At 50.7% G+C, this 27525-nt stretch overlaps 1 protein-coding gene across 1 annotated transcript; it reads left to right on the top strand.

The window, feature by feature from the left end:
* The first annotated feature begins 6311 nt into the window (after nt 1–6311).
* Nucleotides 6312–24446, top strand: STRIP1 (striatin interacting protein 1). Its single transcript, XM_028102021.2, has 21 exons — nt 6312–6593; nt 8987–9056; nt 9832–9906; nt 10320–10454; nt 10553–10673; nt 10949–11017; nt 11963–12069; nt 12180–12307; nt 13644–13826; nt 14199–14416; nt 15628–15693; nt 15817–15880; nt 17254–17325; nt 17819–17893; nt 18072–18169; nt 19422–19548; nt 19756–19856; nt 20595–20661; nt 21201–21305; nt 21895–22099; nt 23488–24446. The coding sequence occupies exons 1-21, from the start codon at nt 6321–6323 to the stop codon at nt 23733–23735; spliced, it is 2607 nt and encodes an 868-aa protein (XP_027957822.1). The 5' UTR covers nt 6312–6320; the 3' UTR covers nt 23736–24446.
* Nucleotides 24447–27525: the final 3079 nt, after the last annotated feature.

The raw sequence follows: 27525 nt of genomic DNA, 5'->3' as shown, positions 1-27525 counted from the left end.
CCCTTGTGCTCTGCATTGGGTTGTTCAATCACAAAAGTTCACACACATATTCATTACCAACCCCACTATTTTCGTGCACAAACACCAAACGAAAGGTGCATTCTCTTCAATGATTCTCTTGCCTTTGTATTTCTATCTGGGCAAAGTACTTCTGAAGGGCCACTTAGAGGTGTCTTCCCGTCAGGGAAAGCATAATGAGGAGCTTGAACTGGATAAATATGAGCATGATGCTTTCCTGAAGGTCAACACAGCCTTTTCTGAGGGGCACTAGCTCTTACCGCTTGCTTTCAGGCAAATCTGTCGACAGAGGGGAAAGCTGTGTGTGAATTTTCTTTCAAGCAAAGATGGCTTTACCTCAAATTTAATGGTAAGGTAGAGGAAGAAGGGAAGTGTCTTTTTCTGTCACACGTACAATGGGGAACAACCCATCAACGGTGGCTTTTTCCTATCTATGCTGTGGGCTCACTAATGTGTGTGCTTTGGTTGTTGGATAGAGTGTTCTGTGTGTCTGTTAGCTCTGGTTGGTTTATTATGTTAAGTCCTCTATTTCCTTGCTTGTCTTCTGTCTGATTGTTCTATCCATTATCATGAGTGGGATATTGAAGTCTCCAACTATTACTGTACAACTATCCATTTCTCCCTTCAATTCTATCAGATTTGCTTCATACATTTTGACGGTCTTCATTAGATGCATAAATGTTTATAATTATTATAGTTTTATGCTGTATCGAGCTTTTTCTTACTACATAATGTCCTCCTTTGGGGCGCCTGGATGGTTCAGTCAATTGGGCATCCGACTCTTGGTTTCGGCTCTGGTTGTGCTCTCGGTGTCATGATCTCAGGGTCGTGAAATCGAGCCCCGCCTTGGGTTCCTGGCGCAGCACAGAGTCTGCTTGAGATTCTCTCTCCCCCTCCTTCCGGCCCTCTCCCCGCTCGGATGCACTCTATCTCTCTCAAATAAATAAAAATCTTTTTAAAAAAATATATAATGTCCTTCTTTGTCTCTTCTAAACTTTTTTGATTTAAAATTGATTCTGTCTGGTGTGCCTGGGTGGCATAGTCAGTTAAGCGACTGACTCTTGGTTTCAGTTCAGGTTGTGATCTCAGAGTCATGATCTCAGGGTGGTGAGATGGAGCCCTGTGTTGGGCTCCACATTCAGCATGGAGTCTGCTTAAGATTCTCTCTTCCTTTCCCTCTGCCCCTACCCTTATGCTTGCGCTTGCGTGCACTCTCTATAAATAAATAAATAAATAAATAAATAAATAAATAAATAAATATCAATTGTCTGATATGAGTATGGCCACCCCTGCTCTCTTCTGCTGGCTATTTGCATGAAACATCTTTTTCCATCCTCCCCTTTCAACTTGATAGTGTCTTTGGATCTCAGGTGAGTCTCATAGACAGCATATAGTTAGGTCGTATGTTTGTCCATTCTGCCAATCTCTGTCTTTTGATTGCTGAGTTAAATCTATTTACACTTAGTTACTTATAAAGAGGGACTTACTTCTGGCATTGCACTATGTGTATTCCATATGCCCTATAGCTTTTTTTGGTCCCTCATTTCCTGCATTACTGTCTTTTGTGTTTAGTTGATTTTTTATAGTGAATTGTTTAAATTCCTTTCTCATTTCCTTTTGTGTATATTATACAGCTATTTTCTTTGTGGTTACCATGGGATTACATTTAAGTCTAAATTTATAATGCTCTCATTTGAATTTATACTTTCAGTAACATACAAAAACTCTGCTCCTTTACGGCTCTGTTCTTACTCCTTTTGGTTACTGATATTACAGAATATCATCTTTATACATTGTGTGCCCCAAAACAAACAATTCTTTTAAATTCACTATTCTAAATTATGTAGAAAACAAAGTGTGGAGTCGCAAACCAAAGATACCGTAATACTAGTTTTCACACTAACAATTTTTTTCTTTAAATGTATCAGTCTCATATAGAAAAAAGGTACAGTTACAAGCCATTGGGGGATGGGGAGTTGCTACTGTGCTAACAGCTGAAACTGATCAAAGCGAAGGTAATTTACTCTCTGGGTCTTCCCCTGGAAGTTGCAGAGCCTTCAGCAAACCTCAGAGTTCCAAAACAGTTACATCGGACAGATTCTGCCCCTGCAATTGTCCCCTAGGTGGGGAGACAGATTTCCTGGTGCTTCCTACTCTGCCATCTTCCTAGGATCCTCTCCCTGCAACCCCTAACACCTACATATCATTTGACTATGTCCCACCATCTCCCCCCTCCGCAGGTCAAGCTGTCAGATAAGACCACCCGGGCAACCGCTTGACTGTAACCTCGTGCAAGACCTTGACAGTGACGCTCTCCTTGTCCAAACTTCAGTCAGCCTCCTCTGAGCCCTTTTCTTGATGAGGCCTTGACCTTGGCCCCCTGTCCTTGCCAGGCCTGCATTGCCCAAGTGTAACAAGAATTCTGCTAAGTCAGTTTAGCAAGAATCTCCTCACCCTTGATATCTGATCATATTCTTCATTCTCTACCCTTGATATCCGATCACCCTGGACTGCCTTCAGCAAGAATCCTGTTATGTCAGTTTAGCAAGAATCGCCCTACCCTAGGTGTCTCCTCTTAGTAATATCTTTTTTTTTCATCCACTAACCCCCTCATTCCACTTGTTGGCTGTAAGTCCCCAGCTGTCTTTGCTGGATTTAGAGTTGAGCCCAATCTTTCTCATCTCGTGATAGCCCGGACACCTACTGCAAGAGTCCTGACTGAAGTCTTCCTTACCACGTTAACAAGTGCCAGAATATTTGTGCTTTAACATCCCTGAGCTAGAGGCACTCAGCAAAGCCATCCCCAGACTGCTGACCCATAGAAACGATGAGATAATAACTGTTTGTTGTTTTGATCCTTAAATGTGAGGGTAACTTGCTATGCAGAACTAGAAGCTAATGTATAGTGCTCACACTCTCCTTTTGGAGCTGGGGCTCTCTTGCTTCCATTGCCCGCAGTGTTGGCTGCTTAGCAGTTGCTGTTTCCAGAAGTCTTTCTCCAGTGACTGCCTTTGGTAAAGAGAACTACCTTGCCTAAAAGATATAGCCCTTCCCCAGGCAGTCTGCCAGCAAGGATTTGTCCATGCAGGAATATAAAGGCCTGGCTCCTTGGCCTCCAAGGTGGGACAACTCAGCTCTACAGGGCCCTGAAGGGTCCACCGAGATCTCTGCTGCAGCTGCGTCACAGTTCAGCTTCTCCCTCCCCCATTCCTGGTGCTCTCACCTCCGTAAGGGGGTTTGTGCCAGGGTCAGTCTCCAACACACCTCCTAAATGCAAATCTCTGCCTCAGAGCCTGCTTTCCGGGGAACCTGGCCTCAGCCACTATGTGACCTTGAGCAAATACTTTACCTTTCTTTATCCTGGTTTCTTTGTCAGCAAAATGGGAGAAACACCAGTGTCCATCCCAGAGCATTGTTGTGAGGATTAAATGAGTTTAGGTCCTTGGCATGGTGCCTGCCATATGGTCAGCACATATACATAGTTGCTGTTATGATTATTTCTATTCTCTATCAAAAGAACATTCCAAGCTCCCTGCTCCCCTCACCTCAACAAACCAGCTAGTGCCAAGGTCTTGAGGTAGCCACAGACTTGGCATGCTAGAGAGATAGAGCGGAGGTGGGGGGTGGGGGTGGGGGTGCATGAGGCCAAAGGAGGAGAACAGCAGGAGATGAGGTCAGAGAAGCAGGCAGGGCCCTGCTGGGCCCACGTGGGCCTTGGATGTTAGGGTAAAGAGGTTGGATTTAAATCTAAGGGAGGTGGGGAGCCATGGCAAATTGGGAGCAAATAAGTTACATGAGTTGCTTTGGGGTTCTAAAAGCCCAGCCTGGGGGCGCCTGGGTGCCTCAGTCAGTTAAGCGTTTGGCTCAGGTCGTGATCCCGGGGTCCTGGGATCGAGCCCCGCATCACTGGGCTCCCTGCTCAGCGGGGAGCCTGCTTCTCCCTCTGCCTCTGCCCCTCCCCCCACTTGTGTTCTCTATCAAATAAATAAATAAAATATTTAAAAAAGAATAATAAAAGCCCAGCCTGGCTTGCTGGGAGAGTCAGGCAAACAGCAGGGAGTGAAGTGAGGGAGACTACAGGTGTGATGTTCATGAAATAGGAGCGTGAGGGCAGGTTTTGGTGGGAGAGTCACCCGGGCGCCCCAAAATAATTTTTTTAAAAAATGCTTTATAGTTTTCAAAATGATTTCACATGAATGAGCTCATCTGATCCACAGCCTCATAAGACAGATGGGATTATCATCATTTTACAGATGAGGAAAGAAGGAAGTCATAACCATTCTCCTGTCACTAAAAATTCTTCTTAATATTAAACACAAATATTCATGGCGTCTGTATATTCAATTTTATCCATGCCCCCATTTTTAGTCATTTTCTTATTGGCTACTTCTCAAATTAGGTTGGTCCCAACTTTACACAGCTGAAAAATACCACTGGCTGGAACATCATCATATATATATCTTTGTCTAAATCTTTGTTTCCTTAGGATCTATTACTAGAAGTGGAATTACTGAACTAAAACCTTAAACCTTCCCTATTCTGAATAGAGCTGAAACAGTATAGGATGTTTAAAGGTCTATTCCCACCCACTCCCCAGCTTGTGGTAGGTCCGTCTTAGTACTTGGCCAAACTGGTCACTAAATTAGATAGCAGTTATGTGTTGGGTTTTGTGGGACCTGCTGGTTTTATCCAGCATTAGTGGTGCATTGTCCTTGGTGCATTAGTCCTTTTCCTGCAAATTCCTTGGTTTTTCCTATCACCTTGGCCCAGCCCTGCTTGGACGAAATGCTAATTTACAAAGTATATTACTGGATATGAGAAGAAGGGGGCAAAAGACAGGAAGATCAGTAGGAGTACGTAGCAACACAGTGGCTTTAGATTTATTTATTAGTTTACAACAAAGACTTTTAAAGTACCTCTACTAGTTGGGTGGTGGAAATTTCGCAAAAGTTGCAACATGGGGACTTTCTGAGAATTGAGCTGGAGTAGCCAAGATGGAGCTCCGGAGAGACAAAGATGGCGAAAATGCCTTTAAGGACTTCACAGCATAGTAATAGGTAATTATCAAACATTACCCCTAAGGAGTCTAATGGGCATCTCAAATTTGACATGTCCAAAACAGAAATCTTGATCTTCTTCCTAAACCTGTTTTTCTTTCTCCCAGACTTCCCTATTTTAATAAGCAACACAACCACTCACCTAGTTACTCAAGCCAAAAATCTAGGACTCATCCTTTACTCCACTCTGTCTTGTTGATAGGATTCCAGCCTTTCACTAAATCCTTTAGGATCTACCCACACAATATGGAAACATCCTAACTCCATCCTGGTGCAAGCACCGTCATTGTCATCTATAAAGTCTCCGAACCTGCCTACCCTCATCCACTGTCAACTCCCTAATCCTTTCTCCAAAAAGCAGCCAGATTGGTCTTGTATACATTAGACCATGACAGCTCCCTGGTTAACACCCTCTGATGGTTTTCCATCTCACTTAGAATACAATTCAAAATTCTTTTCATGCTCTGCATTTATGTGCCTCTGCATTATCTGGCCCTCACCTCCTCCTATTCTTCCCCTGGCTCACTCACCTGCCACACCGACCTCAGGTCCCTCTGCTTAAGTTGCTCCAGGGCGCTTTGCTTGGTTCTCAGTTCTTCAGAACTCATTTAAAATCGTACTCTCAGGCCTGCCACCCCTGGCATCCGACCTAACATAGCCATGCGTCCCATCACCACTGCCACTTCCTAATGCCTTACGCTACTTTTTGTTTCTTCTCAGCACTTCTTTCTCTAATGTCGTATTTGCGTGCTCATCGTTCACTGTGTCTCTGTCCTACTCGGTACTATGTCAGGTACCATTAGCGCGGGAACGTGATGTGTTCCCCATTCTATCGCACTGCCTGGAAGCACAGAGACGTTTATTGTTTGTTGAATGAACGATGAATGTATGCTTGTCACAACACTGATTGTTCTATTGATTTATTCATTTGTTTAGCGTATCTCCCCCAGGTGAGTGTAAACTCCGTGAAGACTGGGATCGTGCCCATTTTGTTCACTGTTCTATCCCCTAAGCTTTGAACAGAGCTGTAACAGTGTCACGTGCAAAGTTATATTAAAGCGAGGTGGGCGCAACTAAACTGACCTAAGGAGCTATGGAAGTACTCACAGATAAAACTGCACCTAAACAAGTACTGAATAGGGGCGAAAACCAAAAGGACAGAGAAAGGTAAGAGTCTCGGCAGACGCAATCTCGCGAGGTGTTGGGCAGCCAAGATGGCTTCCAGCACTTGCCGCCACACCTAATATGGCGACCAGGGAGCGTTCCTGGAGGAAATCACGCGGGAGTTGCATCACGGCTACCGGCCGTGAATTGAGCCGGGGGTGTGGAGCAGCCAAGATGGAGCCGGCAGCCGGCGGTCCCGGCCCACTGATCATGAACAACAAACAGCCCCAGCCGCCACCACCTCCACCACCGGCAACCGCGCAGCCTCCACCCGGAGCCCCGCGGGCCGGCGGGGGCCTCCTGCCCGGGGGCAAAGCCCGGGAGTTCAACCGCAACCAGCGCAAAGACTCGGAGGTCAGGAGCTTCGGGGGGCGAGTATAGCACCGGGCGGGTGGCGGCGGGGGACCCGGGCTCGGGGCCTCCTTCGGGTTCCAGCTGGGCTGCCCGGAGGGTTGGAAAGGGCCCGGTGGGAGAGTTGTCATTTTACAGCGAAAGGAGCAGGAAGCAAGGCTGGCAGCCCCGGTGCCAGGGGCGTGAGGCCAGGGTCCCATCCCGAGCTCGCTGTTTGCCAGAACCTCCCGGGGCCGGCGGCTCCTCGTTTGCTTCTCTGGGGCGGGGGCTGAGGGTGCGGCCTCCAGGCCCCAGCCCCTGGGGAAGCCGCCCCCGGCCCCAGTTCGGGGGTGAGGAGTCAGTGGTCTGCGTGCGCTCCAGGGGGCGGGCGGCGGCACCCCGACCCCTAATCATCTCTGTGGGCTTGTCCTGTGGGCTCCGCAGCGTGCGGTGGGCGGTGTGTGTGGGCAGGGAAGGGAGCTGGGAGGCGGACGGAGCTAATTATCACTAATAGTACTACGCGCCCGGAGATTTTGAGAGTAGGAGGGAGTAACATTCCCTATTCAGTCTGACCTTAGCTATTTACAGGTGCGGGCTGTCGTTTGACAGTGCCTAGTCCGCCCGATGTCGAACTGTTAACGATCACAAATACACACTGTAAACAAGCATTAGGGCTTAACATTCCCTTTCTTGCTAGTGGGCTCTTCCTCTGGTTCCGGAGACACCATAGTCTGAAGCTGACTAGTCACCTCACCCCGAGTTAAAGAATTCCTCCCACTCCCTCCCAATGTAGATTTCATGAATGAAGACACACACGTCGCAGCATCTTAGGGCTTCTTAATCAGTACGTTCCCAGAGTATTTACTGTGAGGTCTCCTTCACCAGAGATAACTCAGAGGCTGATCAGCAGTGAGGCGCTTATTAATGAGAAGGAATTCCTCCTTGTCCAGACGCAGTATACCAGGTCATACCAAAGACTGATATGTGAAATCAGTTCCTCTCAAGCTTTTGTATTTTGTTCGCAAGTGCAAAGCTCTGGTAAAACGTGTCAAAATTTGGCAAGTCCAAAATAGAGATACTCTGAGCTTGAGGTGAATTTGAAAAAGCAATGAAACTGACTTTTTAGGAGCCTTTGCCTGGTGGGGTGATGGAGGATTATCAAAGTGGTGGGGGTGAACCCGCCTTCATCAGGAGAGGAGTTACAGTTTAAAAACAGTTTAAAATTTCCCTAGGTAGCCTTGAAAGAGCAAATAAATACCCTTTGATGCGATTTAAATTTCTCCTACCCTTTAGTTTCCATATAGACACAACATGTGGAAGGCCAGCCAGTGAACGCGTTTAAGCTGAGAGATCTGTTTCAATTTATTTTCTTAGAGATGCCGGTTCTGCACCCAGCTCTTTGGGCCTAGCTGGAATCAGTCGGCCGGGAGCTTGAGCGATGCCTGGAGGACAGGGAGGCCATCACTTGAGGAGAGCCACCTTTGCGCTACATAATTCTGATTAGTCCTTAAAAACCTTCAGGATAGATTTTCGTCATCCCCATTCCATAAATGAACTGAAGCTCAGTAACTTGTGAAAGTGTACACACTCTGTTGCCTCTGACAGAGTGGAGTTCTTCATGTTTTTCAGTGTCTGTGGGTTTGTTATGTCATTTTGTGGCTGGTCTTTCTCTTCCCAAGTAGCTTGGAATTAAGCCTGAGGACTTTACCTACTTCATCACCTCTTCTCTCTTCCCAGCACAAGGCTCTCAAGATGGTGTGTTCTGGGTGATCACCTATCCCCCCCCGCCCCCCAGCAGTGAAAAGATTCTCTTTGTCACATTTCTCTCCTGTGTGTGGGAGGGAAACCATTCTGTTAGGCTGCCGCCTTCTCTGTCTGTCAGTTCTCACTGAAATTTGAGAGAAGCAGGAAAGCTGAGAATGTCAGTACTCATTTTGTCCTGAGCTGTTGATGGCCTACTACTAGCCAGAAAGAAGTGAGGCTTCCGGCATCTTAGCACCATGTGGAACGGGTCATTCACTGCACAGAATACATAGAAGCTCTGTGTTCATTTATCTAACAAGCGTTTATTTGACTATAAACTCTTCATTCATTCGTTCAGGCGAGGTAGCGTGCTGGGCATTGTGAAGTTACTGGTGAGCAGAGTGAACAAAGTTCTCCTCCTCAAGGAACTTGCAGTGTCATGGAGAGGCAGACATGAAACACACACCCATGCTGGTATATAATGAGAAGTTGTGCTCTTAGAGAAAAGTGGAAGGTGCTCTGCAAGGGCTTAACAGGGAAACCTGAGCTAGGCCCGGAGACAAAATGTGATAAAACCTCAGAAAGGGGAGGCAGTGGTGTCTTGTAACACAGCAGCGTCTCTGGACACATATGTATCTCTTCCTTTTGGCATTACTGTCTCTTTTTCTCCGCAGGGCTATTCCGAGTCGCCAGATCTGGAGTTTGAATATGCTGACACAGACAAGTGGGCTGCAGAGCTCGCAGGTAAAGCACAGACCTTCCTACTCTTGGGAGGTGTTTGTTTTCTGTATTGGTCTTTAATAAAATTAAGAGTCAGTGTCATTTTGGAGTTCATGTTTTCCTTTGGTTAGCTAGTAATGATATATATATACACATATATAGCATTCGTATAAACATATATATATATATATAAACATATTAATTACGGGATTCAAGCTTTGTGTATCTCATACGTTTGGCTTTTCCTTTACTTTGGTGAAGCACCTCTGCTGTGCGGCCAGCTCGGTTGGCTGTGGCCCAGTCGCAGACAGTGATGCTCCTTGGCCATACACTGTCCGCCTGACAGTGGTCTCTCCTAGAGCAGTAGGTCTTGCCTGCATCTGTGCACATCTGTTGCTGCCACTGCTACTCCACATGTCATGTGGGGCTAGCCTGAGCTGCTTCTCAGGCCTCAGGCTTCTCAGTGCAGGTCCTAGCTAGGAGGTCATGGCCACTTAAGAGACACACGTCCATGGTGGTAGTCCACCTCGCATGGCATGGTGGGACTGACGTGCACCGGACTGGAAGTGCCTGGATTTATGTGTAACCGGCATTCTGATTATCTGCCGCGAGGGGAGTCAGCACTCTCTCCGTTATGTACGTCGGAGCACTAAGATCCCCTTAGTAACTGGATAGTCCCGGAGTCACTGTGACTCAGGGACAGAGTGGGGCCTAGAGGCAAATGCCTTATATTCTCTGCTGCGTGTGTGACCTGCTATGGCACATGGACATGGAGCTGATGAAGCTTTGTTCTTGATAGAGCTTTACAGCTACACAGAAGGGCCAGAATTCCTGATGAATCGAAAATGCTTTGAGGAGGACTTCCGGATCCACGGTGAGATGATTCTCTGCACTTCTTGGTTCCTTTGACCCTGTGCCGTGACAGCTGCAGAGCTTCTCTTGGTCATCTGAGTGCCTTGAGTCGTCCTGGCCTGGCCTAAGAAACCTGCCGAACCCTGACTGCTCCAGGCCACATGTGACCTTTAGGGTGGGCTTGCTGGTGCTCTGGTGGTGGCTTTGTAGAGTGTGAGTACTGGGGGGGGGAATGCTTTCTGTGATTAGAATTGCACCAAAAATAGCAGTGTTTCAGCCTGGAAATTCGTAGAGCAGCAGCGTGACCTAGAGAGTAACTTTTCTTTCTGAGTTTTCTGGTCTTGTGGCAGTCTTGAATTTGGTGAGTTAACATTGTGTTCATTCCATTGTGAGGATTTTTCTGGGCTCAAGTGCGACTGGTCTCTTGCCCTGCAGTAACAGATAAGAAATGGACCGAGCTGGATACCAACCAGCACCGTACCCATGCCATGAGGCTCCTGGATGGCCTGGAAGTCACTGCCAGGGAGAAAAGACTCAAGGTGGCTCGAGCAATTCTCTATGTTGCCCAAGGTACCGAGCAGGCCCCCAGGCCCTCTGACGCTGCCTTCAGTGACGTTGTCCAGCCCGATACCGGGAGGGACTCCGTGAGCTGTGCCCTATGTTTGCAGGCACCTTTGGAGAGTGCAGCTCGGAGGCAGAGGTGCAGTCCTGGATGCGCTACAACATCTTTCTGCTCCTGGAGGTGGGCACGTTCAATGCGTTGGTGGAGCTTCTGAACATGGAGATAGAGTGAGTTGTTCTGAGGAGCTGGAGTAGGGAAGGGGAGGCAGGGGGCGAGGGGACAGAGCTGGCAGAACTCAGTGGTTTTGAGAAGGGTGAATGGGCCAACTGGGGCTGACGGTGTGGTCCCAGGCTCTATTCTGACCACTCAGGTTGAACTGTGGCCTCTCGGGCAGTCAAAGCACTTATCATAGCGTTTCAGTCCCCCTACTGGGCGCCCTTGTCAGGGCAACTCCTTGTCTTCCTTCCTGGGGGAAGGCCTGACTCCCAAATCTCTCCTGCAGCAACAGTGCGGCGTGCAGCAGCGCAGTGAGGAAGCCGGCCATCTCCCTGGCCGACAGCACAGACCTGAGGTGAGGCAGGCAGCAAGCCTGGGCTCCCTGAGAATGAGATCAGAGCCGGGAGCGGGAGGGCGTCTTCCGGGGCCCTCGCTGTGTGTGCGCGCCTTCTGCACACGCCGATCTCCGTCTGCCCTGAGTCGGCCCCGCGGGGGGGCTCTCCCTCAGTGGGGCTCTGGGCTGAGACCCCACCCACAGGAAATCTAGGGTGAAGCCACTTGATAGAGCCACAGTGACGTGCGGCCTCCTGCCCACACTGCTGCTGACGATACTTTGTGCTTGGTGAAACGCACGACGTGGCTCCTTGGCTCCACCTTCGGGTGCGCAGCTTGACCCCCATCTCCTTCATGATATTCTGTGGCTGTACAGGAAGTAATAGCAACTGCTGAACAGTGAGATCACCTTCCCATTTTTGTGAGGCTTAGCATCTGTCTCTGTGAGTTTGGGAGTTTTCAGACCGGCCATTCGTGGCGTTCCCCACTGCGGTCGGGTCCCTGGGCGCTGCCCGCTGGCTCCCGATTTCCGCTCCATCACAGTAGCACTTGCTTGTTCTCGCTTTGACCCTGCGCTGCTTCATCTGATCTGGCACCTACTTCCGCAGCTCACTCCCACCTCTGAGCTCTTCTTGCTCCAGGAAGCTTAGGGCCAGAAATGCTTTGGGCCATTCTTGTTCATATTAATCCATTCAGCCATTGATGAAGCACCTGCTTTGATAAGCACTTAGCTCAATGCTGGAATGCAAAGCAGAGTAAGATCTGGTCATGCCCTTAATAGCAGAGGACAAGAAAGGGCACCCCATGGGGCGCTCTGTGGGACTTTTAGTTTTCTCTGCGTTATAGCCCTCTGCCACCGACTAGCCTTTGTGCACGTGCTTTCCTCCTGTTAGCTGGACCGTGGAGAAGCCAGGATACTCCCTTGCTTCCCCATTCTGCACCATTATGAGCTGGCTTTTGTTCCCAGGGTCCTGCTTAACATCATGTACCTGATTGTGGAGACTGTTCACCAGGAGTGTGAGGGTGATAAGGCTGAGTGGAGGACCATGCGACAGACCTTCAGGGCTGAGCTGGGTAGGGCCCTGCAGATCCTGGGGTTTTGAGGCCCTGCCTGGGAGCTGAGGCTGCTGGCCTTGGGGAGGGCCCTGTTCCTGCTGGTCCTGATCCCTTTGTGTTACCCCTAGGTTCCCCCCTGTACAACAATGAACCATTTGCCATCATGCTGTTTGGGATGGTGACCAAATTTTGCAGCGGCCATGCCCCTCACTTCCCCATGAAGAAAGTTCTCTTGCTGCTCTGGAAGACAGTGTTGGTGAGCACCTCCTTGAAGGGGAACTCAGGGCGCACCTGGGTGACTTAGTTGGTTGAGCGACTGCCTTCGGCTCAGGTCATGATCCTGGGGTCCCGGGATCGAGTCCCGCATCGGTCTCCCTGCTCAGCGGGGAGTCTGCTTCTCCCTCTGACCCTCCCCCCTCTCATGTGCTCTCTCTCTCTCTCATTCTCTCTCAAATAAATAAATAAAATCTTTAAAAAAAAAAACTTTATGAAGGGGAACTCAGCTGCTAGGGGTCAGGGCAGGAGAGAGACTTTGCACTGCATATCTTTTTAAATGTTGAATTATGTGAAAAACTATATATAAATTAATATATAACTAAACTATAAAACTTTGGTTTAAAACAAAACAAGACACTTTTGCCTCACTGTAGCCAAAGAGGACTTGGCCCTTGGGTCAGAGTAGACTGTTGGCTCTCTGACTCCTGCAAGCTGCTTCTCTAGTCATAAGACGCCTTCTCCCCAGACAGGCTGCTTCCGAGCCTGGAGTATATGAAGTGATTGGAGGCAGAAGTAGAGCTGGTGTAATTGGGTCCCCTCAGTCAGAGGTCACTTGAAGGAAGCAAGAGAGCAAGAGCGAACCTTGTGCTAGTGCCGTCTCCCTCCGGGGGTGGTGTAGAGACTGTTTCTGGCTGGGGAAGGAATGGCTAGCACCCTTGGCTTGGGGGCCATTGTCAGTAGCGAAGCCCAGCGCCCTTCCCACTTGGAGGAGTGACCTCAGCAGAGAGAGGAGCTGCAGGTGGGATTCCTCGTCCCCTCGGGGCTCGCTTCCTCCTTGCAGAGCAGGCCAGCTCTGTGGAGCCAGGCTCAGTGAGTTTAGCGCCTCTCTAGAGTGGTGTGTGCATTTTATTTTGGTCAGACATCCTCTTGGTTCCTCACAGAGCCTCACTGAAGCCAGAGATAAAAGCTGAATACCACTGGGGTTTTGGCTTCTAGGGGCATGTTGAGAGGAAGCTTTTTTTTTTTTTTTTTTTTGGAGTATCTAAAAGTGTATCCCCAATTTGAAAGACTGGCATGTACAGCCTTTGAAGCATGTGAGTCTCACAGACTTGTCTAGGAACCTGAAGGGGTAGGCTCTTCAGTCTGCCTTCTTGATCTGAAGAGTATATCATACATACAGAGCTAAGCGTGTCCACTAGCTCAGTCAGCCTGCATGTCTCCTTCCCTTGGTCTGTTTGCTCCCGCGTTGGCGTCACTGGATCCTTGTGTGATCAGTCCCTTGTTCAGAGACTGGTGCGGGTTGTGGTGTCACACGGGGCTCGGGGACCCACTCGCGGAGGTGTTGAGCCCGGCCCCGTCCCTTGTCCACGATGCAGTGCACACTGGGTGGCTTTGAGGAGCTACAGAGCATGAAGGCTGAGAAGCGCACCATCCTGGGCCTCCCGCCGCTGCCCGAGGACAGCATCAAGGTGATCCGCAACATGAGGGCTGCCTCCCCGCCGGCGTCTGCCTCGGACCTGATTGAGCAGCAGCAGAAGCGGGGCCGTCGGGAGCACAAGGTAAGGGTGACGGATGTCCCCTGGGAGTCCCGAGGGTCCCGAGGTGCACAGCACATGGCAGCATGATCCCTGGGTGAGCGCTGTTGTTGGAAACCATCTCTGACCAGCTAGTCCCAATGAAGGTCTCTGGGCCAGGGACACTGTGTCTCTAGCCCAGGGTCCAGTTTATCGTGGGGACTCACAGCATGGCACTTTTGAGGCACTGGGGCAAGAAAGGCTTTGTCTTTTGGGCCCAGCCTTGACTTCCTCTCAGATTTTTCCCCTGCTCTTGGCTCTGCCTACCACCTTTCTGTGTTACAGCCTCTCTAGCCTCCTTGCCCTTTGTGGTTGCTCGGTTGGCACTTGTCTGATTTCCCTTCCCCCTGTTTTCAGGCGCTGATAAAACAGGACAACTTGGATGCCTTCAACGAGCGGGATCCCTACAAAGCTGATGACTCTCGAGAAGAGGAAGAGGAGAATGATGATGACAACAGTCTGGAGGGGGAGACATTCCCCCTTGAGCGGGATGAAGTGATGCCTCCCCCATTACAGCACCCTCAGACTGACAGGCTCGCCTGCCCCAAAGGGCTTCCGTGGGCTCCCAAGGTCAGGTGAGGCTCAGACTTCTGGCGCACTTCTGGCTCCTGAAACCAGAGGCCTCCCACCCCCAGGCCTGGCACCTGGCCTGAGTCACCACAGGAGGTCCTCTGTGGGGCCAGGCTGACTTTGGCTCTGGGATGGAACTCTCTTAAAGTACCCTCTGTTGGCCCAGAGGTCTCAGGGTGCTGGACTTGCTCAGAGAGACCCCTGTATGGCTCTTGAGTCAGTAAGATGAGTTAGCTCTTGGTTAGCTGTACTATCATGAAGGGGGAATAGGAAAAATGAAAACCAGGACATTTAACTGAACCCATCTGCACTCTTGCTGGAGTTGCATGTGGTTTTTCACAGAAGAATTCAAGATTAAGGAAGAGTTTTTAGAATCGTAATTAAGGTGTTTGAGATATGTGTGCATGAATCAATGGGTGGGAAGGTACCTGGATATGTAGAAATGGCATCTGTTTGAAAAGGCACCAGTTAGGGGCGCCTGGGTGGCTCAGCCACTTAAGCGTCTGCCTTCGGCTCAGGTCACGATCTCAGGGTCCTGGGATTGAGTCCTGCATCGGGCTCCCTGCTCAGCGGGGAGCCTGCTTCTCCCTCTCCCTTTGCCTCTCCCCCTGCTCGTGCTCTCTTCCTTGCTCTCGCTCTTAAATGGATAAATAAAAATCTTAAAAAAAAAAAAAAAAAGCACCGACTTAAGAAATAGGTGGACACGTGAAAGGATACAGAAGTCAGTTTCTTGATCTGAAACCCCAGTTTTCAGTTATTTGTGATGGCAGTACAAAACTAGTCCTCATGCAGGGTGTGCCAGTTGTTTAAGACGGACCCAGGACTCATATGAAAATCTCTGTAGTTGATAGGTCTAATTGTTGTAATAACTTTAAATATTTGAGAAATTCTTTTGACAAACGGACTTGTTAGCTGAATAAAGTATGCTTTTCAGTTTGAGGTAGCACCTTAATTTTACTGGTAAACTAGTTACACATAATATAGTTTCAGGTTATTGATCCAACAACATTATAGAGGATGTTAAAATAGTCTGAAGATTTTAGTTCATTTGTTCATTTTTTTCTCTTTCTCTTTTCTTTTCTTGTTTACCTAAAAAGAAAAACAATGGTGGGAGACCTTTTCTTCTGGCTTCACAATTTCTGGGCATTCTATGTTTTATTGACCATGACACCTTGAAATAACATTTAATAAAAACCTCGTTCTTTCTCTTTGACAGAGAGAAAGACATTGAGATGTTCCTGGAATCCAGCCGCAGCAAGTTTATAGGTTACACCCTAGGCAGGTGAGTGTGATCTGACATCCTTTTGAAGAAAGGTAACGGGAGTTCATTCTCCTGGCCTTTGGTGTTTAGGAATTGAGGCGAATTGCTGTCTAGGCTTAACACAGGGTTTTCTTTATTCTCCAGTGACACGAACACGGTGGTGGGGCTGCCCAGGCCAATCCATGAAAGCATCAAGACTCTGAAACAGGTAGGTGGCTTTGGATGAGCTTTTGACCTACTTTGGTCCCAAATGAGTAAAGTGAGAGCAGTCCGTTGGGAGAAACCTTTTTAAGACTGTTGTCTGTCTGAAGGAACCTGGGGTGGAGGCATAGGTGGACCGTGGCTATACCCTTTAATACAGCTCTTTGTAAGTTCTATTTATTTTAGCTGAGTTTTTGTTGGGGACTTAACTGAGAGTTTATTAAAGATAGTACTTGATAGGTGGAGTTTTATTTTTTTATTTATTTATTTTTTATTTTATTTATTTTATTTTTATTTTAATAGGTGGAGTTTTAAAGGGCCTGATAAATAGCCCTCCCTTTTCCAAGTCCAAGTTCTAAGGCAGTTGAGATAGAGGAGTAGGCAGATGGAAATCGAAACACCAGCTTTATTGCTGATAGAGCGACTGGACAATGAGGCATAAGAACACAGCAATGATGTGCACCCTAATGCTTTACTTCCAGAATTAGGTGGACTCATCTACCCAGGGTCAGGCAGTGCTGGAACCCTGCTAAGCCTGGTTGAGGAGCAGAAGAGAACATAGGCTTTTCTTTTTTCTAAAGTGAAGAGAGAAGGTGGTTGGGCTCAGAAAGTCCTGTTCCTCTCCCTATACTCACTAGTCGGCAAAGGGAGGAGTGAGTGTGTGGAAAGGGGCAGGGGAGAGCGGGGGTTTTTTTACACGTGCATATCCCTCCATGTGGGAGGAAACACCAAGAGTGGGGAAGGGCTGTCTCCCCTGACAACATGTCAGGAGTGGAAATTTTGATATGTTTTTGAAATCTATTTTTGAGATTTGTAGTAGAAGTGAGTTAGGTGGGCCCTGTGCTGCTAGGCGTTTCTGAATCCTGGACCCTCCCTCTAATAGTTTTCTCCTGTCTCTATGGTTGTCTGAAAAGCCCCTTTCCTTTGTGTGTTTTTTTTTTTTTCTAATCTATCGTGTGCTTTTTAGACTGGGTTTAAGAAATATATGCCAACGGGGGCACCGGGGTGGCTCAGTTGGTTAAGTGTCTGCCTTGGGCTTAGGTCATGATTCCAGGGTCCTGGGATCGGGTCCTGCATTGGGTTCCCTGCTCAGTGGGGAGTCTGCTTCTCCCTCTCCCTCTGCCCCCTCCCCCCCCACCCCTGGCTCATGCTCACTCTGTGTCAAGTGAGTGAATAAAATCTTTAGAAAAAATTAAAAAAGGAAAAAAAAAAAGAAATATGTGCCCACTTAGAAAAATATTTTAGGACTTAAGTTAGGGATCTTTGTGGTGACTTAGTCCTCTTTGAGGAGATTGTGTCTGAAGAAAATCGAGTGGGGTCTTTGCCAGGGTGTGGGGCTTCGGCCAGAGAATGAGAGGTGTTTCTCTGCTCTCTCTCCAGCACAAGTACACGTCGATTGCAGAGGTCCAGGCACAGATGGAGGAGGAGTACCTTCGCTCTCCTCTCTCGGGGGTGAGTCCGAGGCCTTCTCAACACAATAGGTACAAATACAAAACCCCAGACCCCCAGGCCATTCCCCAGGCACTGCGCTGGCCCAGACTGCAAAGCTGCCCCAGGCCCTGCCCTCAAAGCTCCCAGTCTCGCTCCCACTGCAGGGGTGGCTTGGGTCTGTGTGGGGGTCCAGGGCGCAGACTCTGAGCCTGTCACCCGCCCCTGACTCCCGGCTCCATCACTCAGTAGGTGGCCACTTAGGCCAGTTACTGGCTCTCGCTGTGCTTTAGTTTTCTCGCCTGTAGAATGGGAATAATAATAGTATCTTCTTCACAGAGTTGTAGTGTGGATTAACTGAGTTACTGCAGGTAAAGTGCCTCACACGTTGTATTATTCAAGGTTTGCCGTCGTTATTTACATAGGTACTTACAGATGCTCCTCTAGCCACCTAGCAAGCTGGCTCAGGAGACCAGTTGGGACAGGGGTTTTGTATCTGTACCTATTGTGTTGAAAGGGAGAAGAGGAAGTCGAGCAAGTACCTGCAGAAACCCTCTACCAAGGCTTGCTTCCCAGCCTGCCTCAGTATATGGTGAGTGCTCCTGCTTTTGGGGTGTTGCCTCCTCCTCAGGAGTACTCTGGGTCTGGGACCGTCCCCACTGCACTGGCCTTGAGAGCACGCCCTGCCAGTGTCCTTCAGCCCCTCCTGCCACCCACCTGAGCTCTTCGGGAAGGACTGCCTCTCAGGGCTCAGCTCTGCTTCTCCCCAGATCGCGCTGCTGAAGATCCTGCTGGCTGCAGCCCCCACCTCAAAGGCCAAGACGGACTCAATCAACATCCTAGCAGATGTCCTGCCTGAGGAGATGCCGTGAGTAGTGTTCCCGTGAACGGAGCAGGTCAGGGGCCACAGAGTAGAGGGGAAAGGGACGTGTTTTCCTCTCGGTCCCAGTCTTGCTAGGTTGTCTCTCTCTTTGGCTCAGTTTCTCTGCAGGTTAAGTTTAGGGTATTCCTGGCTCAGAAGAAAGAAACTGTATCAGATTAAATGTTTAGTTTTACCCGTTGGGGAAGTGGCTTAATGTGGTGGGCCTGGATTCTGGTATGGATTCTGCCGCTGAGTGAACTTGGGAAAAGTCTGCCACTGAGTGAACTGGGGAAAAGTCGTTTCCTCCTCTGTAAAATGAATCAGGCGGTGTTAGACATTTCCCGAAACCCTCCCTCGAAAGCTGTGTGATCAGGACATCCAGGAGGTGTAGGTTTAGCTTCTGGACACTTCACCAGCCAACAGCTGAACCTGAGCTGGGTGTGGGTTCTTTTCTCTTCACTGGTGATTTGGCATGCAGGATATTTGTGGGTATCTCAGGGCGCTAGTGAAATCCTTAGGGGTTGTTTTTCCCTGTGGCACTGACCTTGCTTTGATATGAGAGTACAAACCGAGATCGTTTTCTGCTTTGAGAAGGACCTGGGCCTTGATCTGACCTCCAGCCTGCCTGCCAGTACCACCCAGGTCTGAGCCCAGTTCCCTAGGGGCTGGGCCCCTTGAGTCTGGCAGTGATAGCCAGGTGAGGGAGGAGGCAGGGGTTGGCTAATACCAAAGGGAGTGTCCCAGAACACTAGGCCTTCAATGATCCTTGGAAGAAGGGTTCCCGAGTCAAATACTAAATTTCCTCTTACAGAGATTTACAGTGAGAAACCCTGAATTAAGAAACCGATTTAACTCAGTGCTGCTTCTATTTATCTGACTTCCAAAGCCCTTTTTTCTCCATAGTATGAAACGTCTCAATGTATTGGTAATTCCACAGAATACACTTTGAGGGACCCAAGTTCATATGGTAGCAAAAGCTTAGGAAGAACTTGAAAAGGAGAAGTTCATTTTCTGAGAAATCAGGGAAGCAGGCTAAGAATGTGTTAGGGGCCTCACAAGAAATACATTGTGCTGAGCTGGATTGCCTGCGAGGTGGGCAGAAGGAGCCCCGGGCCTGATCTCTGAGATGTCCGTGGGGGTGGGCGGTGAAGCGGGGCCCTCTGCCCAGGGAAGGCTCAGGAATCCCATCTCTCCTGTGAGCACCAGGAACGGCTGTGCTGTACATGCTGGTGGCTCACCCGGGGAACTGTGTTTCCAGCACCACGGTGTTGCAGAGCATGAAGCTGGGGGTGGATGTGAACCGCCACAAGGAGGTCATTGTTAAGGCCATCTCTGCTGTCCTGCTGTTGCTGCTCAAGCATTTTAAGTTGAACCACGTCTACCAGGTACCTGCAGGGCCTTCCCATTCACTGGGCCAGGGCCTCAGACATTGCTGCTCCTCCGGCCCCGAAGAACTGAGGCCTTGACCTTCAAACCCCCTTGAGCTCTGCATGAATGTTTTAAGACACAGTCCTCTGTCCAAGGCCTTTTATCATTGGAGGAAAGAGGGTGAGGTCCTAAAGGGCATGCTTATTCCTTTCTGTTGGTTCCAGTTTGAATACATGGCCCAGCACCTGGTGTTTGCCAACTGCATCCCTTTGATCCTAAAGTTCTTCAATCAAAACATCATGTCCTACATCACCGCCAAGAACAGGTGATAAGGATGAGGGAGCAGGAAGGGGTGGGTATGGCCAGATGGCAGGGCTCCTGGCTGGCCTCTCCTCCTGAGCCCGTTGAGCCCCTACAAGCCAGCACTCTGCCAGGCCTCAGGACACAAAGATGAACGAGACACGGTCCCTGCTGTGGAGAATGCCAGTGTGTCGAGTCTGAGTCTAGCCACTCTAGTGACAGGTGACTTAGTCTGTGCCTGGGTGGGAGGGTTCTCATCCAGGGCTCCAGTACTGTCCTCACTGTTCGGTGGTTTTTTGAGGAGACTGGCCAGGCCTCCTGCTCTCTGAGGGCCTCCGCCATGTGCACTGTAAAGCCCTATCTGCTCTTACCCCTGCCCTGCTCGCCTGGGCCCGCTGTGTTTGATGGTGCACCGCAGGGTGAGCTCTCGGCCAGACACTCTCTCCTCTAGGGGCTTGGCATACATTAATTGCCTTGAGAAATCTTCCCCCTGGCCCCAGGCTCGTTGCTGTGGGGAAGGCAGGGTCTCTGGACCTTACAAGATGGTGGGCTGGTCTCTGGCCCTAGTAGGACCGTACAAGTTCTGTGGTAGCAGGGATTTCATCTCCTGTAGCTGGCGGGATGAGGGGGGTGCACACAAGGCGGAGTCCTGCTTCCACTCCCAAGTGAGGGAGGAAGGCCAGGAGCCAGCCCTGTCGCAGCTGCTTCACCAGCCCACAGCCTTTGCTCAGGGTGGGCGCCCAGCTTCTCTTGCTCTCTGCAGCATTTCTGTCCTGGATTACCCCCACTGCGTGGTGCACGAGCTGCCGGAGCTGACCGCCGAGAGTCTGGTGAGTGGCTGTATGCTTCCCTGGCTGCTCCTTTGGCGTGAGGGGTGGTGGTGGAGGGCCTGCCTCCCCTGACTCAGGGATAGAGGTGCTCACATGGGAGGTCACTGTTGCGGACTGGCTTTTAAAGGGCCAAAATGGCATAGAAGGGCCAGAGGAGGGAGCTCGCTGAGGGGAAAGATGTGGATATACAGGGAGTAGTTCATCAGGAGCGTGGTCTTCAGGGGCTGCTGACCCAGGGCTCACCTGGTTGGGTGGCTTCGCTCTCTCACACTGGATCTCCGTGGGGCACAGCTCTGAGGGAGCTGGGTGCGGATGCCCCAGCTTTGGGGGCTAAGGGCACAGTCCCCAGAATCATGCTCCACGTTTCCTGCAGAAAAATTCTAGGGAGCTCCCTTTCCCCTGCCAAGCTCTGGGATGGAAGTCCTCCTGGGCTGAGGAGCGGAAGGCCCGACAGTTCCGAGAGAGGCGTGCGGGCCATGGACACTGCTGAGCACCCTGCAGCTGTGAGGGTTATAACTGTTCTCGGGTTCTCCCTGCAGGAGGCAGGTGACAATAACCAGTTTTGCTGGAGGAACCTCTTTTCCTGTATCAATCTGCTTCGGATCTTGAACAAGCTGACAAAATGGAAGCATTCGAGGACCATGGTGAGCTAGTGCAGTCAGCGGGCACACGACTTGGAAGTCAAGGCAGAGGGCCACACCCCGTGCTGTCCCCTCCCAGGGTGTCCTGGGGGCAGGCTTGCTGCTGCCCCTACCCCCTTCTCACCGGACTCACTCTTGCCACGTCCTTGCATTTAACGGCTCGTGCCTGGTTCCTCGCTGAGTTGAACTGGAAGCTAGAAGAGGCTCAGTCGTGCCCTGAAGCCAGTGGACACTTAGAGAAGGGATTTTTCTATGTCCTTTTAACATCCACCGGTAACACAACCGGGATTCTGGGAGTCTCCCTTAACCCTGAGTCTGAGGATGCATTTGGGGTGGGGAGGTCCGTGGATCCTCGGAAATTTTCCATACACGCACATAGGAACATTCCTGGTGAGTGAGTTCACGGCTTCCCTCAGATTTCACGATGACCCATGATTTTAGTGGTGGGAGTCCATGTCCCGGGAAACCCCTCAGTCTGGGGAGACGGAGATGGTCGGTTCCCCTGCCTGTAACCCCAGAAGGGGTGAGCAGCAAGGTGGTCGTGCAGGTGTTGATCTCTGCCCTCGATCCGGCCCTCTCGTGGCCCTTCCAGATGCTGGTGGTGTTCAAGTCGGCCCCCATCCTGAAGCGGGCCCTGAAGGTGAAGCAGGCCATGATGCAGCTGTACGTGCTGAAGCTGCTCAAGGTGCAGACCAAGTACCTGGGACGGCAGTGGCGGAAGAGCAACATGAAGACCATGTCTGCCATCTACCAGAAGGTGCGGCATCGGCTGAACGACGACTGGGCGTACGGCAATGGTAAGGCTCTGGCGCAAAGCTGGGGGGGTGCCTTTCCCTCCGAGGAACCCACAGAGTCCAGTTCCTGCTTCTCTAGCATCCGGATAAGAGCTCCAAGAACGACTTTGAGAAACTGCCTGGGATTGGCGCATGTGATCACCCCCATTCCTCTGTCCCCTGGAAGGTGTTCCTTTTTCAGAAACTGTCACAAGATAACTGCCCATCTTTTCTCTCCCTACTACCACTGCCTTGGGTCTCACCACTGGAATTCTCACAGACCCTGATGGCTTCCTTGCCCCCCTTTTCTTCCCTGCCCCCCTTTTCTTCCCCTCTGTCAGTGCCTCAAACTGAGCCCCAGTGATCTTTTTTTAAAATTTTTTATTTTATTTTTAAATTTCTTTTTTAAGATTTTATTTGTTTGTCAAAGAGAGAGCACAAGCCGGGGGAGCGGCAGGCAGAGCAGTGGGAGAGGGAGAAGCAGGCTCCCTGCTGAGCGAGGAGTCCGATGTGGGACTCGATCCCAGGACCCTGGGATCATGACCTGGGCCGAAGGCACTTAACCGATGGAGCCGCCCAGGTGTCCCCCCAGTGATCTTTCTGAAAAGCAGATTCTGGGGTGCTAACTCCCTGAGTAAAATCCTTCATTAGCTTCTGATTTCCCTTACAATTTGAGCCGAACTCTTAAGCAAGGCATGTGAGGCTGGCCCAGCGTCCCTTCCCCTCCTGCGTAATCTGACCCAGCTTCTCTTCAGCTCAGCGTCCATCACATGCAGGGATCTTGGCCCATTAGCCGTGTTGTCCCCCATGTTTCTTGCTCCCGGCAGGGCGCCCCCCTCATACCCGTAACTGTTCGGTACCCGCACGTGTCCTTCCCGTCTGGGCGGCTGCGTTGGCCTCCAGGCAGGGTGGGCTCTTCCTGGGCTTTCCCGAACATGCTGCCACGCTGTTCCGGTTCCTTGCTCACGGCCCCACGGCCAGGTGACCACGTGAGCACCGCAGTGCCCTGTGGATTTGTGTGGAGCGGGAGTGCCCCCCAGTCCCTGGTCAGGGCACTGAGAGAATGAGCAAATGAGGGGCTCTGCAGCTTCCTGCCATCCATCCCAGAGAGCCAGGGAGAAGGTGACTTCAGAGAAGCGTGTCATTCCTGTGGCTCTCCCTGGCTGGGTCCCCCCCAAAATGGCAGTGTGGCCTCTTTCTCTGTAGATCTGGCCTCTCTCTTTTCCCCTGATTTTCCTTTGTATCGAAGTAAAAAGTCCCATCAGTCTTCCTGAGGATGGGAATTGGAGGTCTCCTGCTTGGGGCTGACAGCGTTTCGAGCCAGGGTCAGCCTGGCCCCGAGCTTCAGTGAACCCAGCGGGGAGCTGCCATGAGGGCTCAGCTCCTAAACATGTCTTCCCGCTTTGTCCCAGATCTTGATGCCCGGCCTTGGGACTTCCAGGCAGAGGAATGTGCCCTCCGTGCCAATATCGAACGCTTCAACGCCCGGCGGTACGACCGGGCCCACAGCAACCCGGACTTCCTGCCTGTGGACAACTGCCTGCAGAGTGTCCTGGGCCAGCGGGTGGACCTCCCTGAGGACTTCCAGATGAACTATGACCTCTGGTTAGAAAGGGAGGTCTTCTCCAAGCCCATTTCTTGGGAGGAGCTGCTGCAGTGAGGCTCCTGGGCAGGGGACTGACAAGGAAAGAAGGGCTGACCTGGAGGTGCCCCAGGGGCTGTCCCGGTCCGTGGCTGCAGTGCTCCCACCTCCCTCCAGGTGGCAGCACAGCCCCACTGTGCCCTCCCTAGGCCGAGCTGGGCTGCTGGGGAAGGCTAGATTTGGCCCCTCAGTTGATTCCCAGCGTCCTGCACCGAGCCGCAGTCTGCTCTCTACTTGGGGTCCGCTCTTCCTTTACTCCTCCCCACCCTCTTGGACATGGTTGGTTGCAGCTCGTTTCTCGTTCAGGCCAAGGCTGGGAAAAGCTGGGGTGGGCTGGGAAGCTATTGGCATCTGAATTGCAGGGGTCGTGCTGACTCTTCCAAAGACACACAAATCCTTGGCATGTCAGCCTGCCAAGGAGGAGGGTCAGGGCCAGAAAGTCGGAATGTTTGGTTTTGCTTTGAAGGGTTTCTGATGTCATTCCAGCCTCCTGCTAAGTTTCATCCAGAAGCAATTGCAGAGGCTCCTACAGCTGCCTCAGTGCTTTGATTTTGGGCAGGGTTAGGGGGTAGGAAGAGAAGCTTCCCTTAACCAGAGGTGCCATTTTTCCTCTTGGTTTGCGAGGGTCTGTAAATACCTATATATAAATCTCTATGTATTCTCTTGTGTCACGTTGGGGTTTTTAACGTGTTTGTGTGTTCTGTTTACATTAAAAGGAAGCAAAACCAATCCCCGTTGCCATGTCTGCAGGAAATACGGCCCCTGAATATTTCCTCAGGTCTAGAAAGTGGCTTTTCCTGCCAGCATTGATGGGTCACCCACTTGTTCCCTGCCAGGCTGCCTGCCTTTCCCACCTGAGGGGGAGAAACGGGGAGTTGGCACTTATCCAGAGTGTTTTTTCCCCCACATCAATCTGGAATCACTTCAGCCCAGCTCCAGGGCTCTGGGCTGCTGGGGTGACAAGTTGTCCTGTATCTCTGGGTTTGATGTAATTGCAGTAGAAGCCCCAGGATCACACTCCTGAGTTGGCCTCCACCAAACCAATTTCAGTGCTAGCGAGGGAGGGGCTGGGTCAGAGAGGGGGTCAGCTGCTATAGGCCTAGCACGGGTAGGTGGTTGGGACTGAGAGGAAACCTCTGTGACCAGAGCCTGGGGAAGCGGTCAGCTTCGCAGTGGGAAGGAGTGTGTTGGGGGAGCCCACGTTGCTGGGGAAGAGGCAAGGAAACTCTCTGTGGTAGGTGTCAGTTTGAGGTCTCGTGGAGCCTGCACCTGGCCCTGAGATCCCTGGACACACATCCGCTTTCACCTACTTCCATCTTGAGGCTCTGTTTCTGCTGCGGGTGATATGATAGGACTGTTCTCTTTTCAGAATTGCTTGAAGGTCCCTTATCTTACCTGTGGGCCATGTGTATGAGGTCTTAAGTCTCTGAGGGGTCTTGGCTTACAAAGGAAATGTACTCTGGGGAGAATCTCCCTTTTGTTGGTTCAGTACCTGCCTGGCCTGGGTCTTGGGCTGAGCCTCAGTGTAGGCCCCAAGCTGGGCTTCCAGGATAAGTCTGTATGATTTGGAGCCGCAGGGGCAAAGCCAGCACTGTCCTTTTTCTGTAAGTCACACAACCTCTGAGGTGGGAAGTCCCTGTGACCGACTTTTTGCCCCTTGGTAACTTGCACCAGACAAGGGACTCTGACACGATTTGTGTGTGCGTGATGGATTTTCTACTGTTCCTTGCCCAGGACCGATAGGAAGTATGTATCATGAGATTTTAGTTTGGGTAAGATAGATTTTCACATTCATACTCCACTCATTGAACCAGCTTGTCTGAAGTTTTCCTTCCTTCCCCTTTTCTGAAGCTTCCCTTAGTCAGAGGTGCAATTTTTTCCTCTTGGTTTGCAAAGGTCTGTAAATACCTATATATCTAATTTATATTTCAGTTTATACAAAAAAGAACACATTATCAAAGCTGCAAGGGCCATGAAGCCTGAGTGGGCGGGTGAACCCCTGCATCTCTGTAGGCCCAGGGGCTGGCCCAGGAGAGGAAGAGTCTTTGCCCAGCCACAGAGTGTGCTAGTGGTAAAGTGGCCACCCTCTCTCTGTGGTTTTCTTTCTCATCTGGCTCCCGAGATGGGCAGGGTACATGAAGGCCTTTTGTAAATGGTTGAGTTACACAAAATGTTGGTTATTGCTAACCAGGCTCAAGGTCCAGGGCTCCTTCCATCCACTGAGGGATGGGTTACCTTGTGGCCGTATCATCTGAGGGAACTGGCAGTCAAAAGCGTTACCACTTACTGGGTGCCACATAGGTACCAGGCCCAGTACTGATGCTTCTGGAAAGCTCATTTTCCACACAGGAGCCAGCCAGTACTCTGATGTTATTGTTTATAATAACCCTGAAAGGTATCAGCATTGCAGTGCCTATTTTGCACATGAGAAATGGGCACAGAAAGGGTAAAGAACTTGCCCAAGGGCACAAAATAATGAGAGCCAGAGCCTGGATACAACCAAGGTCTCTGCTAAGTGTATGTCCCATGGCCTCCCCGCCCCCCCCCACACACACACACTTTCTCTAATGAATCATTTTGATTCCCCAGCACTTACCACCAAGGCATTCATTTGCTCTTTTATTACCTTTAGTGAGTACTTTTTTTTTAAAATTTTATTTATTTATTCATGAGAGACAGGGAGAGAGAGAGAGAGAGAGAAGCAGAGGGAGAAGCAGGCTCCCAAGGAGCAGGGAGCCCGATGCGGGACTTGATCCCAGGATCCTGGGATCATGACCTGAGCCGAAGGCAGACGCTTAACCATCTGAGCCACCCAGGCGCCCCCTTTAGTAAGTACTTAATCTTTGCACAAGCATGGTCCTTGGCAAGGAGATTGTTGGCAAATGTCCGCTAGGCCTTGCCCTGGCTTCTCATGTGCCCCAAATGTGCCCTTGTTCAGGTAGTTCGGGGGCTGTCGCTGCCACCTTCCTTTTCAACCTGAGCCTGGGCGTCTTGCTCTCCTGGGTCCCAGAGGACTCGCGTGTGGCTGCGCCACCGTTCCTGTTAGGCTTCTGTCCCAAGCGACTGGCTTCCTGACTGTCCTCTCACGAACCGACTTGGGGAAGCAGTACTTGTACCATTCATACGTCACTCAGCACGGTCAGCTTCGGGCTGCAGGCTGCCATTTACTCACTGAAGGGCCTTGAGCTCATCAAGCTCGACGCCTCAGTTGGCTTATCTGTAAGAACTGGTTTAATAACAGCAAGGTGGTCACGAGGGCTGAATAAGATAGTTAATAATGGCTCTACGGACCTGGCTGAGGAGTGACAGCACGGCTCGTAAGTGACAGCTATTCGTAGTCCTGCTAAGGGCCCTTCCAACTCTGGCCCACTCTGAATTTGCTTCCACTTCCTGAATCCCCTGGAGAAGAGACCACCCCCACCTTCAAGGGCCAGAACAATGTCTTAGGGCTCCTCCTGTCCCTCCTCCTGAGTTCACTGCTCTCTATACAGAAGGCTTTCAAAAGTCAGTCATTCACCCAGCCACCCTGCTGTCCTGCCTTGAAGGCCTCTTCTCTGGGCCAGGCCTCGTTCCAGGAGCCCTGGGCGTCCAGGTGAACAGAACACCGCACCCTCCCACTTTCCTTGTCAGTCGATAGGTGGCCACGAGAGCAAGCGGGAGCAGTAACGTGGTGGGCACCGAGACAGATGTCTGCGGGGCCGCCCAGGCTCTGCCGGCCCCAGCCAGTGCCCCGGAGAAGAGACTGGGCGGCGGAGGCTGCCGTGGGTGAGGGGCGGGCGCGGGGCCTCTGAGAGCATTGCCCCTGGGG

Source organism: Eumetopias jubatus, unplaced genomic scaffold, assembly GCF_037043125.1.
Source record: "Eumetopias jubatus isolate StellerSeaLion01/CBP00866 unplaced genomic scaffold, mEumJub1_p1.0 scaffold_4, whole genome shotgun sequence".
NCBI lineage: Eukaryota > Metazoa > Chordata > Mammalia > Carnivora > Otariidae > Eumetopias > Eumetopias jubatus.
The sequence above is the reverse complement of the archived record's forward strand: the minus strand, read 5'-3'. Positions and strand labels throughout refer to the sequence as shown.

Coding starts and splice junctions, on each gene's coding strand:
- STRIP1 (XM_028102021.2), top strand. CDS start 6,321: ATGGCGACCAGGGAGCGTTCCTGGAGGAAATCACGCGGGAGTTGCATC. Junction 10,674..10,948: donor CTTCTGAACATGGAGATAGA/GTGAGTTGTTCT, acceptor TCTCTCCTGCAG/CAACAGTGCGGCGTGCAGCA. Junction 15,694..15,816: donor ATAGGTTACACCCTAGGCAG/GTGAGTGTGATC, acceptor TTTATTCTCCAG/TGACACGAACACGGTGGTGG.